The 20,158-nt window shown below is 39.5% G+C and overlaps 1 protein-coding gene across 3 annotated transcripts in view; it reads left to right on the top strand.

Moving 5' to 3' along the window:
- Positions 1-20,158, top strand: part of LMBR1 (limb development membrane protein 1) — a 75,604-nt gene that overhangs the window by 36,897 nt on the left and 18,549 nt on the right. For all 3 annotated transcript variants that reach the window (XM_065050459.1, XM_065050458.1, XM_065050457.1), the window contains 4 exons: positions 13,769-13,895; positions 14,306-14,374; positions 16,639-16,703; positions 17,865-17,937. In XM_065050459.1, the coding sequence (XP_064906531.1) occupies positions 13,769-13,895; positions 14,306-14,374; positions 16,639-16,703; positions 17,865-17,937 (334 nt within the window). The remainder of the gene's footprint in view (positions 1-13,768; positions 13,896-14,305; positions 14,375-16,638; positions 16,704-17,864; positions 17,938-20,158) is intronic.

Here is a 20,158-nt window from a genome sequence, read left to right as displayed (position 1 = left end):
TTGTAGTTCTGCAGAAGAAAAAGAAACTTCTTACCTTACAGGTATATTTCAGCAAGTGAGTCTGGAAAGAGTTATGCACGTGTATGGCCTGTGTTTGAGGACCTGTGATTGGAATATGTAACTGTTCTGTAGATCAGTATAAGACGAAAATACATTTGTCTGTAAAGGTGTTACAGGGACGTCTGTTCTTCTGTCCTTTCACAACTTTGTCTTACGCTCATGAAGTTAAAGACAGAATGTGAAAATTACCACAGTAGGTCAAGGAAAAGTTGGGAATGTTGGTTTTATTAGTTTGTGTATTACAAAGCCTAGACTTCAGCATGCATTTTTATGTCTGTATTTAGACATTTGGGAACAAAGGCTGTACAGGACAGGCAAACAACACACATATATTGTTCAGCTTTGGGCCACGTCATGTTTCAGTGAGAGCAAGATGAAAAGAAGTTCAAGAAACAGTGACTAGGAGAGAGAAACTGGTGGCTGCTGAGGAATAATGGTTCAATGTCATTTTCATTTTGTAGGCATATGAAGCATTTTGTAAGGTTTAATAAGACATCCTAAGTCAGGTGAGGACATTATCTGCAAAATCTGTCCTGTTATTTTACCATGGGGAGATGTATGGTTTGACTGTATGTAACAGTTTTGTATCTGGGGACAGCTGAGGGGGAAATAAGTGGGTGTTGGTTGTTACACACATTGGATCAAGATGTGATGAGATGTGATCTGTGCTCCGTTTCATTGAAGTAGTTAAATGTCAGTTGGTCACTTCCATAAATTAGAATGTCCTCCTTTTAAAGAGGCCTCAGACTAAGTTACAAAAAGAAATGAAATAGGCTAACAGGAGATAAGTGTAGCTTTTCTGCACTACCTGCCTCACTGCAGCTTCATTAGCTGAGCAATCATTCAGCTTTTCTGCTGTAAGTTGAGATTATAATTACTATTGTTTTGACCTGACTAATGTAGATAGAAAAGCAAATTGTGTCAGGTTAGTCTTTGCTATTGCAACATTTTCATTTATTTGAGATACAGAAACTAGTAGAGTGACAAGATAGGGCAGGAATTATTGGTAACATAGGAGTAAAACACTGTGCAAAGAAAATCCCAAACGCACTTGGTGTTTTTTCAAAATGGGATTCTCTGACCATCACTTTTCCAGCGTATTGTGAAAAAGTGTAGTATATGACTTACTATGAGTAGGTAATCTGTAAAACTCATTAGTAATAGTGCTTGAGCGTTAGTTATTTCCCCCTCATCCGAGCCAGGAACAAAACCCATCGCTGAACTTTGCTCTCCCTGCTCCTACGTTGTTCTGAACTCGCACGTCTCTGCTGCATTTCACACCCTTGTGTTTGGTGGAATTTCCATAGCTCTCTGCTAAAAGCTTTAACACGTAGGTGGAAGCCTGCAACTGGAATAAGCTGTGAATATTTTTCCCCGCTGAATAAATTGAGCGTGTTTTCTTTTTATGTTCCAGTTTTTGTTTTAGTGATAACTTGTGTATGAGTAAAAATAGACATGCTAAATACTTCTACAACTTGTAAGCACACAGATGGACCAGCTACCAATACTAAGCTTGACTGTCTTCATTTTATCATTGATGTAAACTGAAGCACTGGGTTCTAAAATACTTCCCCCTCCCCGATTTTATTTTTTCAGGCAGAAGTGAGTAGTTTTCAAATGTTGTTTGGATGAAGTGTTCTTAATGCCCTCTGTAGACCCCTCTCTTAGTCAATGGAAAAAGGCAAATGCCTCTAAGAATTTGGCAAGTCGGAGTTAGAGACTTCTTCAAGAGGGCAACATGAACACCTTTCCAGCTCACTATTTGGGTTTCTATGTTATTAGATGGTAAGAAACATGATCTGCTGCTCTTTTTACTTGAGCATGGTGATTTGTTGTATAAAAATGGCTGTTTTCTGAGGAATATTTTATGAAGATTTGAATATTTTAATATTTTCATATTAGCCCGTGTTTTGAGTGGTCATTGATCTCAAATAGTGACCTTTCAGGACAAGCAAAAACATTGTAATTATTTGAAGACTATTTATGCACTTCCGTTACTTTTTATAAAAATAAAACCAGACTTTACAGATGGAATGGAAGTGTCATTTTAATTCACAGAGAGGAAAATTGCCATATAATTTTATATTGATAGTGGCAAGTCTTTATACAAGTCTCTTGATCATAAAAAGACATGAAACAATTTTTAACAGGCTTCCTTTATTAACTGAGGCTTTACTAGGTGAATACCACTTCTCCACTTCTGATTCCCTCTCTAAACCCAATAATTTTTTCATTAGTACTGATAACCAGCAGTGTGATATTTATACCTTGAGTCTGTATTACTTATTTACTATTACTAGAAATACTCCACATTAAGGATTACTCAATATTAAGAATTAGTTATTCTGAACTGACAACAGCAAGAAGGAGCTACTGCATTTGTAGTGAGGATTCGTAAGGCAGCCAACAGCTTCAGTTACAAAGGAGGGGAGGAAAGGAGATGATTTTTGTCTCCCATGCATGGCCATTTTCTTTTTAAAGTTGTGTGTGTGTTTTGGTATTTTTTTGTTGCTTTTTGAAGGATTTCCCAGCTCATTAAAAGGAATTTCCATCAGTCTGGTGCCTTGGCCAATTCCTAGAAGTGTCCTTTCTTCTTGAACTTATTCGCCTTTGCAATGGGTTAGTAACGGACATTGACACCAAAGAAGCTTTAAGATTTTCCTGAATTTTAGAACTTTATTAGTGACCTGTGTGCTTCTATGTGTTATTTTCTGTCTTTGAGGCTTTTTTTTTGCCAGAAACACAATCACAAATTCCAAGTGTTTCTTTATACTTTCGCATTACTTATCTTAATACTCTGCCAAGCTACTAAGAAGTTGGAAAGTATCTATTTATCTTCCCGTCACTCCCGTCTAGCAGGAAAGGTTCTTTCAGATCCAAAAGTCAATGATGAGAGGGAGACTCATGGTGTCCGAAATCCCAGAGCTCCCGTGTTGGTGCAGGTGGCTGCAGAGAGTCTGGGAAACCGGGTGGGTGGAGGGAGTGGAGCATCTATGAGTTGAATAGCGAGGGCTGAGCTAATGAACTGAACAAGGGAGGAAACTTGTGGGAGAAAAGGGAAGTGTTGGGACAGTCATCTTTTTACTATGTATACCTTTCATTTCTTCCTTCCCTTCTTCCCACAAGCTTTGGGTTGTGCGCTTTTACTGTAGTGTCGGTAGATCTGCATCTGCCCTTTTTAATAAGGGATATAATAATTAATTAAGTATAATTTTTTGCAATAGTTTCTTTCTGTGAAGGAGGAAGGGACAGGCTGCAGCAAGGTAGTTGTGCACATCTGACAACAATAGGCTGTCATTATTTTGCATTTTCTCTGATACTCTGAGCTTTTCCTCATTTTGAAAAACTGGCATGACTTCTGTTACAAAATTTGGAGGGAATGTTTTTCTAATATACTATTTCTTGGTTAAATATGTGAGAGTGATACCTAGATGTGGAAGAGCCAGGTGTATGCGCTTTCCTTAAGTAATTTGAATCCATGTATTTGAAACAATACCTTAGCTGCTAGGCAATAAATGAATCTCACATCAATCCCACTGGAGCCCATCTTGTATTGGATAATTAAATAGAACCTAGGATAAAAAGTGAGAAATAACCCTTTTTTAATCCAAATCTCAGCAATGCAAGTGTGCAAGGAGTCTGTCTTGGTTCTTAGGTTATTTCAGTGAGTTATTTGTGTGCAGTGACATTGACTGGAAAGTTTGACCAATCTGGATCCCAAAACATCCTAGAACACTGTGGTTCAGGTGCTCTTGTGGGACACTGGAGAAGAAAGCTGAAGTTCTCTTTGGCGGAGGAGTGTCCTGTATCCTGGATAGATGGCCTGTTCACCAGCCTGCTCACATCATTTTTTGACCTCTAGTTGAGTGATTTTTGGTCCTTCGTTTCCAACTGGGCAGGTGTAGTTTTAGTGCTTATTAGTACATGTCTCTAGCCAGTACCCAAAAATTCGTCATGTTTTTTTTCCATCAAGTTCCTTTAACTTTCATTTTGTTTGGTTTTTTTTTTTTTTTCCAGTTCTCAGTTTCTCTTTGAAATGGCTGGATTTTGTTACTTAGACTGTGTAACTATTACATCCTATACAGTTAAACGATTTCTACTGCCTCTTCTTGCTCCATTGACAGAATGATAACCACCGTTTAATCATTTGGGAAAAGATACTACCAGAAAAATCAGCTGAAAGTTGCTGGGAATGTTTTGTGACTATGATTTTTTTTCAACATCTGTATTGTGTGGAAAAGATAAACTTTAAAATGCACTTATTGTGTTGTGATGAAAAGCATTAATTTTAATTTTGAAGTCCCCCCAGGCTGGAAAGGTTCAGTGAGGGAAGAGGTGGTGTGGGAGAAAACACAGCACTGCTTACACTCTGAAACCTTTGGTTCTTGTGTGGGCGAGGAATCTTTTCTTCCCAATTGCTTGAATCTGATGCCTGAATATATTATTTATTGATTAAAGTTTTTTAGCTTGTTCTGAGTCATTGACTTCTACATTTTTAAAACGGACTGAGTTTTCCTAAAACTACAGCTTCTGGTTTTGACTCAGTCATTTGTGTTGGTGTCATAAGGTAATGACACCTTGACTAAATATCAGTGTGCTAAATGTTTTCATGTTACCTGATGAAAAATAAGTCTCCTCATTAAAAATAGTTATTTTTACACTGTCTTGCATATGCCAGAGCAAAGATTGGTCAACCTACAGTTTCTAACCATAGGAATGGTTAGAAAGCTTGAAGCTGATCTGTTCACTAATGCTCACAAACTAAGAGGAGGTATTGCACGCTACAAATGCAATCAATGTTATTGTTACATCCCCAACCTCATACTTGCTGTAATTCTCATTCTCTTTTTGGTGTCCTCATTTCTTTTCTGCAGAAGCTGCCATGTGTGTTTGTTGTAGTCGGCCTCTCACTGAACAAATCTTAAGGGTACTAAGACTCCTTTTTGTCACATGAAAACAATGGGCTCCGTGTGTACTTTAAATGTGCTGTGATTGCAGAAATGTTTCCCAGGCTTCCCCCGTGGGTCAGGGCACGGTGTAAAAAGTGATATTTACCTACCTTGCAAGAGGTCAAGATGTCCAAGCAGAGCTGTGTCCAAATATCCAGCACCATAGAAACTTTGCCAGAACTCTCTATTCGTATGTAATATGTTATAATTTTTACTTTATTGATATTTTTTAAATTTTTTCCTGCACAATTTGCAGCCAAATTTAAATGTAGAATTAACAAAAGCCATACCGTGTTGTACGTTAGAGATGTAGTTCCAAAAAGGTCCATTTTGTAGGAGCTAATAATTTGTCAAAATCACTATAGCCAGGTAATATTCCAGCAAATAGATGCTTTTTCTAGTGTTAGGCATTAGGCTGTAGTTCTTTGGTTTTACCAACAGTTTTGCCTCTTATGGAAAGAGAAAATCATAGAATGTCTTAAGTTCGAAGGGACCCACAAGGATCATTGAGTGAAACTCCTGTCTCTGCATATGACAACCCCACAGTTCACTCCGTGTGTCTGAGGGAATATGTTGCAAGTTTTTCTCCTCCATCAGTGTTAAAACGTAAGAACTCTTGATAAATATTATCTGTACATATATGTTGAAGTCCTTGTAGTGTTACAAAGCAGTAAAAATTGTGCTTAAAGTGCTAAAAATAATATTTGTGTTATTAATCACAACTGGCAAATCAAATATTGGCAAAAAATGGCTTGATTGCTTTCATTTACTTAATGATTCTTTCCCTAAAAAGGAAAATGCTTGTGAGTTTCTGGCACAGGGTTGTGTCTCTGCTTGCAAGATAGAACTGTATCTCCCACAGTGTGTTTTGTGGATGTGAGGTGCGTGTTTTACTGTAGCTTTGCAAGAATGGCGGTTGTCGGAGATTTCCTGTTAAGTCTTTCCAGATTTTGCTCAACTCGTGATGGCCAGGGGAGCACCAGCAGGTTCTTGGGCTGTGCACTGTCCTCGGGAGTCTTGTAATCAGGGAGGGTCCCTGTGCTACCTGAAACCTTGGGGACAACCCATGTGCAGAGCAAGGGCTTCATTTGTCACCTGTGCTGCCTTAATGGTGAAGCATTTTGTACTGATACATTTATATAATTCCAAACAGTTACAGAATTTCAAATGGGAAAAAACCCCTAACATTTCTTATTGTCTCCTTTATCAAGAGATGTCCAGTTTCCTTATTGAAAAGCTGTAAGAAACTATTGCCAAACATGTTCTCTTATAAAGTAAAACCCAGCATCTAGGTTGTATATCACAGAATATCAGGGATTGGAAGGGACCTCAAAAGCTCATCCAGTCCAGTCCCCGCACTGGAGCAGGAACACCCAGATGAGGTTACACAGGAAGGTGTCCAGGCGGGTTTGAATGTCTGCAGAGAAGGAGACTCCACAACCGCCCTGGGCAGCCTCGTCCAGGCTCTGTCACCATCACTGTGAAGAAGTTTCTTCTCAAATTTAAGTGGAACCTCCTGTGTTCCAGTTTGAACCCATTACCACTTGTACTACTGTTGGTTGTCACCGAGAAGAGCCTGGCTCCATGCTCGTGACACTCACCCTTTATATATTTATAAACATTAATCAGGTCACCCCTCAGTCTCCTCCAAACTTAAGAGCCCCAGCTCCCTCAGCCTTTCCTCACACGGGAGATGCTCCACTCCATCATCTTTGTTGCCCTGTGCTGGACTCTCTCCAGCAGTTCCCTGTCCTTCTGGAACTGAGGGGCCCAGAACTGACACAATATTCCAGATGTGGTCTCACCAGGGCAGAGTAGAGGGGCAGGAGAGCCTTTTTCGACCTGCTAGCCACCCCCCCTGTAATACAGCCCAGGTACCATTGGCCTTCCTGGCCACAAGGGCACAGTGCTGGCTCATGGTCATCCTGCTGTCCCCAGGACCCCCAGGTCCCTTTCCCCTGTGCTGCTCTCTGATAGGTCATTCCCCAACTTACACTGGAACCTGGGGTTGTTCCTGCCCAGATTCAAGACTCTACACTTGCCCTTGTTATATTTCATTAAATTTTTCCCTGTCCAGCTCTCTGGATGGCAGCACAGCCTTCTGGCGTGTCAGCCACTCCTCCCAGCTTGGTGTCATCAGCAAACTTGCTGATAGTGCACTCTGTTCCCTCGTCCAAATCGTTGGTGAATATATTGAATAATATAGGCCCCAGTACTACCTGTGAGGCACTCCATATGTGAACACACATAGTGGGAAAAATCTTAAATGTCTTGCAAATGGCATAATATTCATCCTGCTTAACACATTTTTCCTTGATAATTACCCTTTTTGACCCGTATGATATGTCATCCCTTCAGGACTATTGTTGCCATTTGTGCTTCACTTGGCTTTTCAGCTGTTTTTTTGGCCATGTGTTATTTTTTAATATGTTTTGGATATTTATCATTCAGGATGAGTCATCTGTATTAAACGTAATAGGACAGAAACATGTTAAGATTTTGATGATGCCTTCCAGAGTAGCAACTAAAAATTTGTCAGAACGCTTCTAAAATAATTAAAACCTTTCCTGCTAAGATTAGGGTTTTTTTGAAACATAAACCCTTAGGCCTGCTGCTCCAGGGAGTGTAAATAGCTCAGGATTAAGCAACAAAGATTTCTGAATGTCTCAGTAATTGACTTTTAAAGAAGTGAAAGTCTGCAAGTCAGATATCTCAAAGGTTGTACAAGCCACAAGCTCATTAGAATGTGTTTGTAGGACAGTGTTTGTTTTGTAGGCTTGCCTTGAGAGCTTCAAATGCTCTTTTTGTTCATATTTTCTTTTTTAGCCCCCTTCATTAGGGTACAGAGAAGATGACAGATATTATTAGGCTTCTGGCAAGTTCCAGGCTTCTGGAGACTCCTTTTATGTTTCGAGTTGGTCTGTATGATGCCAAGTTTCTGCTTCCCTGACAACAGGGAACGACGTGGGTAATTCACTTCCAGAAGTCCGTTCTACCATATGGATAACCTGGAAATCCCTTGAGGAAATTGCAAGCTGTAGGATGAGTTTTGGTTCTCTGTTTAGCAGTTACCAAAGATTATCTTCTGTGCTTGTAGTGCTGGAAGCAATGACAGTTGTGTTATTCTAGATACCTTTATGGAAAAAGACTTTACAATCGAGCTATTAAAACTCAAATCACTGTCCAGCAAGAGAAGTGCCACCGTCCTTCATCTTGTGGTTTGTGCTTCCCAAAGGGTGGCCCTTAATCAATCCCATATTCCTTTTGTTTTTGGATCTCCATAGACATTCATGTATTAATTTAAGACCAAAGATCAGATGGTTCTTCACAACACTTCATTCTTTCTTTTAGCTCATGAACTGTTTTCCGTTTTGTTCTTTCTGTTTCACTTCCAGTTCATTTCTCTCCTTCTTAGTGTTTTATAGCCTTCCCTCTTCTTTGCGTATCCTTGGGGAGTAAAAGCAACACCTACAAAAGTGAGGATACTTTCTGAACCCCCTCTCTATGATTAAAACAAATCTGTTTGTATCATGCTTGTTTTTTGAGATCTTGAGGGGTGTGTGAAGAAGTAACCATGGACTGTGGTGCATCCTCCATTTCCTTTGAGGAATGTGTGTCCTGTTACTGAATCATATTTTCTGATCTTCTTGACTGGCAAACAAGCTTTTGAATCCCAGGCTTTATTCTAGATTTCTTTTAAGGAATATGTGTTTTTCTAGGACTTCCTACTTCTTTCTTTCCCACTTCTCTCTCCTTGTACACACAAGTGTAAGCTGAAGTCACCACACCATTCTTAGTGTATAGCCATGAAAGTATGAAAAACCACCATGTTAACGTGTATTTCCATTCCCTGTTTACTTTTATCGCTTCAAGCTCAATGGTATTTTATGCAGAGTTTGTTTTTCTTTTTGATACCTAGTATTTGTTACCTCTCCAACTTCAGCAGCATCCCAGCAGTAGTTGGCCAAGAGAAACAAAGGGACTTGGCCTTCCTAGAATTAACGTACTGATGGACTTGCTGTAGGGATCAGCATCTTACTGAAAAGAAAGCAAGTGTGTTGCCTGAGTCCACTCTTTTAAGTTGGTTTTTTTTTTTTGGTATCTTCATATTTAAAACCAACACAAATTAGCTCAAAGTGGAGGGGATCGCCTTTACTTTTATTTCTAAAGGTTATGGTTGTGTTCATCTCAGCTCTCACAGCATGGGAGAATTACTTAATGGCTCTGTAGTTAATGCTGTAGTGAAATCTAAGTGTGATGTTTTAACTGATAATGATGTCAAGATTGTTCTCCTTATGCCCCCCCCCTTAATCAGCTGTATAGACACTTATAACTTGATTCAGTCTGTATCTTCTGAATTCATCCTGAAATACAAGAAATAGGACGGACCACAGGATCACAGGCTGGTTGGGGTCAGAAGGGACCTCTGGAGATCATCCGGTCCAACCCACCTGCTAAAGCAGGGTCACCTAGAGTAGATTGCATATACCACACTTAATTCAGTGTTTTATGACATTTGATACAAAAATCTTTTCCCTCCGTGCTATCGGTGTGCTGGCGGTTTCCTTTTGGTGCTTCACTGCGCAATCTGTGCTTTGTTTGGAGATTTAAAACAAAATCCCCGCTCCATTAAGACAGGCTGAACTGCAGGTTTAATTTCATTAAAATAAGTCATAAAGCACTGGATTAATTGTGGTGTATGCATTCTGTTTGTAATGAAGGACATCTCAGGAGTGCAGCAGTATTTGTGCTGTCAAATGCAGGTTTCAAAGCTGTGGTTTGAACAACTTTCTGCAAAACTTGATGTGAGTTGTTTGGTTGTATAGTGTCCTTTTCTTGTTCTTACCTGCCAGAATTATCAGGAAAGGAAAACTACAGGAAGACTTGAACATCTTCATTTTGCTTGTTGAATACAATACAAAAAAATTAAAAATACAAAGTATTTTCTCATTCCTCTTATAGTCAGTTCCCATAGGAATGTTAAGCAATGATCCTAGGATCTCATGAGACAATTTTTCCTGAATAATCAATCTATTGGAAAGCTCTGTAAAAGGAATCAACAAGTGACTGAAAGGCAATCGCTATTTTTGGTGTTAAGATATAGTGCTGCAAGGCTTTTTCCTTGCTTCGTTAGAATGTTAATTTGAAGGAATCCTGTGTACCAACAGTACATGTTTTTTCATATAGTGCTTTGTTTCCTCTGTACTCAAGGCAGCCACTGTGATATGGACGGAATATGAACACTAAACATACTCTTACAAGTTGGTTTGAAATCTCCAGTTTTAGATGGGGTTGTTGCTGGTTTTGAAGACAACAGGCTCTAAACTGAATGTTCTCTTTCGCACAGAAAGTAGTGAGGAGTAAATGGGTTCAAAAGTGGAACAAGCATCATGTGAAATAAAAGCAGCGATGTCTTCTGTGCTGTGAAGATACACTGTGGCATTTGGTTCATCTGAGAAATCTGAGTAATATAATGGGGCTGTGGGGGAGAACTGAAATGACTCAAATAAGAATGTTAAGCCAAAACCAAAATGTCAGCGAAGAGGTTTTTGCTCAGAAAAAAAATTATATTCAGCATTGAATTTCAAGATTTATTTGCGTAGTTTTGCTTTCATTGAAGTAAAGTGAAATGCTCTTTGTAATTACCCAGTTTTTCCCTCTGTTCGCGAGTCAGCCCAGCCCTTAAATGAGTGATGTTACTAATTATAGTGTTCCAGCTTTACGTTTTTCATCTGAACAAACAAAACAACCTTCAGCAAAAAAACATAAAAAGTGGTAAGGGTCTCTATGTCTCACTTTTGGGTTTGTTTGTTTGTTTTTTACCTGTGGGGATGCCTGGGTGCTGGCACAGGTTTCCAGGCAGCTTGTGGAGTCTCCATCCTTGGAGGTTCTCAAAAGCAACCTGGACATGGTCCTGGGTGGTCCTGCTGGAGCGGGGGGGTTGGACCAGGTGAACTGCAGAGATTTCTGCCAACCTCAACCCTTCTGTGATTCTCCAGAATTTTCGTGTGTGCGTGTGAAATTCTGTACTTAAATTCCTTACAAATAACAGCTCTTTGACAGGGACACGTATGTATGTGAGTATGAACTAATGTGCCTTGAACATTAATGTTTGAATAGGGTGTAGCCTTATGGGCACCTAATTGAGATTAAGTATTTACCTGCATGCTTAAGCATCTTAGAATAAGATTAATTTAAAAATCTAGAGTTTGTGCAAATAGTACTTTTGGCCAAAAGCACTGGTCCTTGCTGTGGTTGTCTCCCTTGTTTTGAGAGTATTATTTGTGTCATCCTGATGTTACCTGTTTTCAGACAACATTGCAGTAAATACAAAATAAATTTATTTATAGTTGAATGTCTCCATCACAATGTAGTTCTTGTTTCTCTGTTTTGACAACTGCGCTACTCCATCCAAGGGAGGAGGATTTGGTGTTCGGGTCATTAGGTAAAATGAAATATTTTCCAGGTTTGTCCAGAAGAATCTGTTGCTGTAAAACTTGAAGTCAGAGAGGCTGAAATTAGTGCCTGTGTCTCACAGAAGGGAAGTGAGGAATCGGCTTTATGAGGCTTTCGGAAACCCAGAAGGGAGATTTGTTTTCCTTTGCCTGGGAGAGGAAAGAAGTCCTTGAGGGTTTTGGAAAGCTTGAAGCGAATCTGTCCATGTGTCCCTGAGTGTTTTGGGTTTTCTTCTGATCCTGACGTTCTTCTGTTGTAAAGTGAAGGCCTTATATTGGAGCTCAGTACTTAGACTGGAATCCGTTTGTTTACTGGTAATGTGTTGCTCAAGTTTGAAACTTTAACATGGAATATATGGCTGTTTAATCTTCAAATACATATATTTGGCTTAGAGGCTCACCACCAAAATAACTCATGGAAGACTGAAAGCTAATTTCTGAGCACTACAAAAATAATGTTTTAATATCTTTTAACAACCTTAAAGCCACTTGTATTGTACACAAAATACATTATAGGAGTAAATCCATATCCTGTCCATACTACCTTTAGTTTGAAATTTGATGTTTGAGATCCTTTATGGAGTTGGATATAATCTACCCAATTAAGCCTTACGGGGAATTTTGTGAAGGTTCCATTTTGTCTGTGTTTCTTCATCTGTTTTGGAGAGGGCTGAGGATGGAGAGGATCAGAGCTCCTGGTCGGGATGCCTGAGGTCCTCACCCATGGCCGGGTGCAGGGCTTATGTAGGGAGCAAAATTTTCAGGGTAAATGTAGTTTTTAAAGTTAATTTTGTGTTAAGCAGTGAGGGGAAGTAAAGGTAGACAAAAAACAAATTAAAACAAGCTTTCTGCTTTGAACTGTCAAGTAGACTTCTCAGTGGAATATGCCCAAGGTAGGTGAAACTGTGTGAGAAACAAAGAGGTTGCTTGGGAAGGCGTGTGCTGGCAAATGAAGAAAAACAAAACTCAAATTGTGATGTGAACAGCAATCTGATGGTCCCTTAATGGCAAGGTTATCTGAAGAAAGTGTCTCAATATGGCTGTTGCTTGAAATTAATAAAATTAGGGTTAAAAGCACTAGTAAAAAAGAAATAATATTGTCTATTTCACGGAATGTCAGGGATTGGAAGTGACCTCGAAAGATCATCCAGTGCAATCCCCCCGCTGGAGCAGGAACACCCAGATGAGGTTACACAGGAAGGTGTCCAGGCGGGTTTGAATGTCTCCAGAGAAGGAGACTCCACAACCCCCCTGGGCAGCCTGGGCCAGGCTCTGGCACCATCACTGTGAAGAAGTTTCTTCTCAAATTCTAAGTGGAACCTCTGGTGTTCCAGTTTGTACCCATTGCCCCTTGTCCTACTGTTGGTTGTCACCAAGAAGAGCCTGGCTCCATCCTCCTGACACTCACTCTTTATTTGTAAACATGAATGAGGTCACCCCTCAGTCTCCTCTCCTCCAAGCTAGAGAGCCCCAGCTCCCTCAGCCTTTCCTCACACAGGAGATGCTCCGTTGCCTTCATCATCTTCATGGCTCTAGTTTTTGGTGTACTTAGTTTGCAAACCTAACACTCATCTGTTAGACTGTTAAATTTTTAGACACAGGAGCAAATACGGTATTATAACTTTGGAGAGCTGTGATTTGTGTGCGTTGGGAGTGAGACGTCTGCGTTGGATGGGGCGAGGGCGGGAGGTGGGGGCTGCGGCAGCCCCGGGCACCCTGGAGCCGGCAGTTCTGCGGCCGCGCACTTGAGGGCTCTGAAGACTGTGAGGAGCCGGGCAGGAGCCGTCGCGCTTGAAAAATGTATTTTAACTAAATTGGTGCATTGTACCTGTGCGGAGTTTAATGCTCGCCGGGCCATTTGGCTATTTGCCATAATTGGCTTTCCATTCCCTTGATTGGAATCATAGATAAAAATTTGCTAATCCACTTTCTGTGCTGAGAGTATTAGGAAAGTAATCCATCTTTTAAAAATGCTCCGGCAAAATCATATGGTATAAAGAATACTTTATGGAATAATGAGATTAATGAGGACTATAAGGCATATGCAATTTAAAACACTTTTTTCTGTGGTTTTTAGGCGGGGGGGGGAAAGTAATCTGGGCACTATAAAGCCATAAGTACTTCCTTTTTTATGCACTGCCTTTTAAATGTGTGTTACACGCTCTGCTTTTGCCTATATGATAAAATGTGAATGTATATTGAGGACGAAGGAACTGCTATTTGTATATTTTTTTATGGTTGAAAATACCTGATTTGAAGTTGCTGGCTGTGTTCTGCCCTCCCTCTCCCCTCTTCCGCCCACAGGGCATCAGGGCGCGCATTTTGGAAACCCTTGTAATGCTGATTCTTCTTGCACTGCTCATCCTCGGAATCGTGTGGGTGGCTTCAGCGCTCATAGACAATGATGCTGCCAGTATGGAGTCTCTGTATGGTATGAAATCTGAAAAACAACAAACACCACACACTATTGTAATTTTGAATAACAAAATGGGTATTTTCATTTAAACGTATTTCTAGTAAATGCTATGTGAGTATTGCACAGGTTGTGAAGAAGCTGTATTAATTTAGTCAATAGGTTTTAGTGTACTGAGAATTTCCATGTTCGTGTGGACATGATGTATGTTAAAAATGTCTTAAGTGGGATGGAAGTAAAAGCTGAAGATGATTTTTCAAGCTAAAATACTTGGGGATTTAGTTGCCTGCAGGATTATTATACTGAATAATTCTTACTTTCTACTGGAAAATACAATTGTTCAATCCTCAATGCTTAAGAAAATAAGTATTTGAGTTAAGTAGTGTATTTGTAATTAGATAAGACCGTGCTCAATATTTTCTTGACAGACCTCTGGGAATTCTACCTCCCGTATTTATATTCCTGTATATCACTGATGGGATGCTTGTTACTTCTGTGTAAGTATTTCCCTGATTATTCCAAAAGATGTATGTTTTTATTTATTAAAGGTTAAAGGAAAGTGTTTTTCATTGTGAAAATGAAGATTGTGAAAGTCAAGAGTATGAAAAATGTTGGTTTAAATGTAGAAGGAAATTTGTTAGGTTTGGGTTCTTAAGTTTGTGAACAAATGCTATCTTACAGATTTTGGGGAACTTCACACCTCACCCAAAATAACTTAAATTTTTAACTTTTTGGAGCAGGTATTTGAAAAATAGGAACTCTATTCTGCAAAGAAAAGCACAATTTTTAAATGAAATGTCTGCAGGAGGGCAGTAGTATGGAGAGAAAGTTATTTTGGAACACTTAGTTTGTCCTGTATTCAGCCAACGAGCCTTCTTCCTTTTTTTAATGGAAAATGTTCCTGTATAGGCAGAAGTTGGCACACAGTGCAATTAGCTTGTGTAATTGCAAAACTGTTATGTAGCCAGTCTGGAGGTCAGTTATATGGTTGCATATGAAATAAATGCAGTAAAAAAACCCAAACCAAACAAAACCAGCCTTATATCAACTGGTCCCAGCCAAAGTTCAGTGGTCCATGGTTATGGGACTGAGAAGATGATGAAAGGCTCTAAATCCTGCTTATAATTTCAGCTCCCCTTGCCTTCCCCAGATAATTTGTAGAAAATTGCTGAGAGGTGACAGAACATCTCCTGTTCTAGGTTATCGTGATTTCACCTGTTCTCCAGGCTTTACAGGTTTACAACTAGCACAGGGATGTTGCTATGGAGAAAAGGTAGAAGCTAAAAAGTGGTTTCGAATGTCTCATATATGTTGTTCAGGAGTGTGATTCGCAACAGCTGCTGGATGTTTTAACAGGAAAGTTGGTTTACAAACTCCCTACATCTGCCTTGCAGTTTGTTTCAGCAGAGCTGCAAATGCAGTGTGTGTTCTGGGGCTACTGTGAACCACTTCACCCAAATAATTGGGATTCAATGCCAATTTTTGGAAGAGTTATTTGTAATTTTTACAGGCAAATCACTGAAGTTCTTTAAGACCCTCCAAGCTGTTTGTTATATGTGTAGCTGAAATGCCAGTGTACAGCAGTGGGAAAGTGGTAGATGTGGAGGTCGAGCATCATTAGATCTTCAGTTGGCTTAATTGCTGAAAGGCTCATTACAGTGGCGATTTGGAGCATCATTTCCATTGTATTTTCTCTTTTTCCTGCAGGCTTCCACTGTCATAAAGGAAGTCTGGCTTAAGCGTTAGCCTTTTTGAATATTCTTGTGTTTTTCTTATAATACATAGTAGTCATACTGAAACACTAGTTAATACAAATAACTATAATCCTCACTCCTTTTGTAATCCTCAATTTTTTTGACAACATTGCTTTATTATAATGGAAACTACAAGTGTATATCCTCATCCATGATGTTACAAATCCCATTTCCTACACACTTCAGTATTTGAAAGCTGTTTTCCCTAAACTGTTGGCTTCCACTAATAATTTTTGATTATCATGGTTTGAACCTTTCTCCCAATGTGTGCACCACACCTGGACACCATCACAGCCTATGGTCAAAAAGGGCCGATGGTTATTTCATAGAAAAGCAGCTTAACATCTGGTAGGTGAGCCTACTATCAACTGAAGTTACAGAATAACCTTCAGAGCAAAGCAGTTTCATAATCTCTTGCCCTCACAGCTACACCTGCGCTAAAAGATTAAGTGTGCCCGAGATGTTCTCCAATGCTGTGGCCAACTGGTGTCATTCCATCTGTGTTATTGCAGTTTGCAGGAGGTGGCTGTGTACGAATTGCTTTGTGCCAACGGTTCCTGGGCTGCATAAACTCCAGAACCGCACCTGGGAATTGTTTGGGAAAGTGTGAACTGGCCCAAGGCAACTCATGCCAGGGATAGTTCTAGGAATTTACCGGTGTACACAATCAAGTCTTAATGCCCAGGAATGTATCCTGGCACTGCTGAATTTACTAGTGTAGACATAGCCTCTGGTGCCACATGCTTTGAATAAATAGTTACTTGAGTAAGATTAAGATACCTGATTATATGGTGTTTCTTGTTGACAAATTCAGTCATGCATTTGGAGAGATGCTTCTCTTGTTCAAAATTCATGTGATAGCAACATATTTTAAAGTTCCTGTTGGGGTTTGAAGCTCTTGCAGTTCTCTTAAACTTGATTATGTGTGGAATAGCATATTGAACATCCAAATAAATTGGTATTTGACATACAAATTGCTGTTTTGCAAAATTTTTCTTCCTCTGCAGTATGCACGCCAGTGGGACTTTCACGGATGTTTACAGTCATGGGTCAGTTGCTGGTGAAGCCAACGGTAAGTGTGACATGAATCTGGCCTCATGTGCCACCTGTTAGAAGGCAGAACGGCATTAGGGTACTTTCTTTCAGAATGCTTGCGCTTCTACAGAATTCTCTTCAGTTCAGAGTTCCTATAGTCAATATTTATGTGCTTGTTAAAAATTCTTTGTGTAGCACAAGAGCCTGCTTTTTCCACAGAAGTTTTTTTAATAGCATAGACTTCCTCTGATTTTTCCAATTTATATAAATGCTACTAGTACTAATATTTATTGCCAGTGTTGCCTGCGGTGTCTGTTTTACAAATGCCCGAAAAGCGTGGGCTTGTCCTGAATTTGGGAGCGAAGGATACAAGGTAAACTAAGGCTGGATAACAAGCGAGGGGCCTGCGGGTGCGCTCAGATGGGTGAGATGTCGGTAGCTGGCATCTATAAGAACTTCTTACCCGGAGATGCTCTGCTGGTCCTGTACTGAGTGCTCTGAGGAAAGGAAGAAGTTTGCATCATGTGCAAGTGCTCTGTTGACTTTGGTGCCGTGTTTCCTAGGTCGCATTGGTAAAATTTGTGTGCACTTAATCCTTGCATTACTTTTCATTAGTCAGTTCACCTCTGAAAATACATAGAAAATATTTAGTGTTTTGCTCTTTGTAAGCTTTAAACTCAAAGCACCTGATACTAAAGTAGACAGGCTTCATTTAGTTGGTTCTAACTTCCAATAGCAATTTATATTTCCTTGGAATATTGGTTTACATTAAGAAGTCACTTTTTAACATACTTTTCCAAAACCTGTAATTATTTTTTGTTTAAATCAGATTGAGTGTGAAGATAGATAGGTTTTTAATTTTTTTCCCTAGAAATTATTTGAATGTTTTGAATGATTTGAATATAGGTCAGATGTGTTGTCCCTTCTCCTGTTGCTTAAGTCCCTTTAGACTGAAACTGAACATAAGAGCTTTAACATGAAATGACAGCTTAACAAAAATTTAGAGTAAAGAAATAGATCTGTAACAGAATGGAATAACTTTTTGTGGCATTCTTCTAAGTATCAGTACTGTAAAGCTGTAGAGTATATATATTTAAAATATAGGTTACTAGAACAGAACAAATGTGACTAGATCAGTGCAGTCAGAAAAACAAGTGACTGATGCTCAGACAGTTTGTGTTTCTGTTTCCAAATACAGATCCTTGAAGACTTGGATGAGCAGATGTATATCATCACTTTAGAGGAAGAAGCAATTCAGAGGAAGCTCAATGGTATGTTGTTCTGACACTGCTTCAAATACACTATTAGGAGTAGGGTGGTTCTGGTCATGAGTATTAATCTCACTGTTACAGAACATCTGCCCTCAGAACAGAAAAGTTCATCATCTTAGTATGTAACAGGCATTATAGGTTTACATTTGGTTGCTTAATGTGTTGTTCAAGACTGGTTTGTGTGTGTGGCTTGGTTTTTACCGTGTTCATCAGCTCTACTATGAATACTCTGAGACTGAGAAAACAAATTGACTAGTTGACCTAGACCCACTACCCTTACTACAAAATGGTTTGGATTGGTAAATGACTGTATTTTAGCTTTGTCTGAAGAACCGTGGAATTATATTAGCAAGAGGCTCAGCTTCCTGCATTAGGAGTTTTGGGTTTTTATTTGGCTGATTTTTTTTTTTTTTCTGTTTCAGTTCATTATTATTTAGAATCTTAGGGTAATAATTCATTAAACATCAAAGCAGCCCTTTATATTCTAGGAGCTATTTGGTGAGTTTTATAATTTTAATAATTCCATTAATGAATAATTATACAAATGTTTTAGACTTCTTGTATTTAGTATTGCAATTTTCACAGAATCACAGAATCAAATGGGTTGGAAAAGACCTCAGAGATCATCGAGTCCAACCCTTGGTCCAACTCCAGTCCATTTACTAGATCATGGCACTAAGTGCCATGTCCAATCTCAGTTTAAAAACCTCCAGGGATGGCGAGTCCAGCACCTCCCTGGGCAGCCATTCCAATGCCTGACCACTCTCTCTGTAAAGAATTTCTTTCTAATATCCAGCCTAAATTTCCCCTGGCAGAGTTTAAGCCCATGCCCCCTTGTCCTGTTGCTGACTGCCTGGGAGAAGAGACAGTTCTTGATAAGGTGTTTCTGTTTTGAAGTATTTTAAAAGCAGTTTGAAGTTTGGGCTTCTAAGAGAGTGAGTATTGCAGCATGGCAGGCACCAATTACAAACATACACCAGTTCTCTAAACCTGGAAGTCATGTTGTTCACCTTCTCCTCTGAATTGCTTTTAACTGCATGGATGAGCCATCCATCCACAATTTACACAATTGTTTCAGGTTGGAAAACCAAAGAATATTCATGTCATGACATCTCCATTGTTGTGTTGTCTTATGACTTATTTTAGTCCTAATTTTCTCCATTTCCTGCCTTTCTCTCTTATTCTTCAGTCTTCTGTCATATGTCTGAATCCTTTCTTCTTTCAAATCTCAGGAAGTCTCCTTTCAAAGTTGCTTGGTCAGGGAAAGTACTTCTGATAACAGTAGGTCATGGTGGTTGTCTTTATTCCAGCCTTTAAAGTTTGTGGAGGAGCAGTGACTTCTTTGTGCTAAAATCAGCCATGGTTGCAGTTTAAAAGTCAAGTTCACCTTTGCTATTTAGGAAGCTTAGGTTTTTATGCTGACACGTGTATATATACAAATGCACACACACAAAGAGGTGCATGCAGTGAATGTCTTTGAAGCTGTGATGGGGTAATTATAATTGTTCTGTGTGTTTGATGTTAGCTAGCAACTGTAAAATATTTGCTACTGAATATTTTAAGTTGTCATGGTGATTGTGCATATGTACAAGAAAAGCAATACAGAAAAATTACCCCATAGTTTATTCAAGTATCTATTAGAAGTAGTGCAGAGTGGTTTCCACTGTTCAGGTGGATAATGTGATTATTTAGGTGATGGTTGCTGTTTTTCTGAGTAGAAGTCTACGCAGCAGTTGTTTATATTAAAAGTTAGTTGTGAGGTGGACATTGTTTGGAGGCATCTACTAATGGGATCTGGATTTTGGACGTGCAGGTGGCTCCCCTAGCCAGTAGCCAAAAGGCTGAGTTCTCTTTCTGCGAATGGGTTAGTATTGAACGTGAAGTGGACCTGCAACGCACCCACGTTACACCCAGCTCTCGCCAGCTGGCCCTTGAGGGGGGAAAGACGTGAGGATTAACTGTCCTGACAGCAGAGGGATTGGAATTCTGCTGGTTCGCGTGTTGAGGGAATGGTATTGACACCACTGTCTGAAGGAATGCTTGAAAACCCAGAGTCTGGTGTACAGAGAAAATGAATAGACTTAAGCTGAAAAGTAGATAAAAAGCTAAACTTGGATATAGCATGTAGATGGGGGGCAATGTGTTATATGCACAAGAAGATACTATGCAAGACTTCTGAGTAATTAAAGTAATTTTAAGTATGGTTCTTATGTGGTAAGTG

This window comes from Columba livia, chromosome 2 (assembly GCF_036013475.1).
Source record: "Columba livia isolate bColLiv1 breed racing homer chromosome 2, bColLiv1.pat.W.v2, whole genome shotgun sequence".
Lineage (NCBI taxonomy): Eukaryota > Metazoa > Chordata > Aves > Columbiformes > Columbidae > Columba > Columba livia.
Note: the sequence above shows the minus strand (reverse complement) of the source record. Positions and strands in the feature narration are given on the sequence as shown.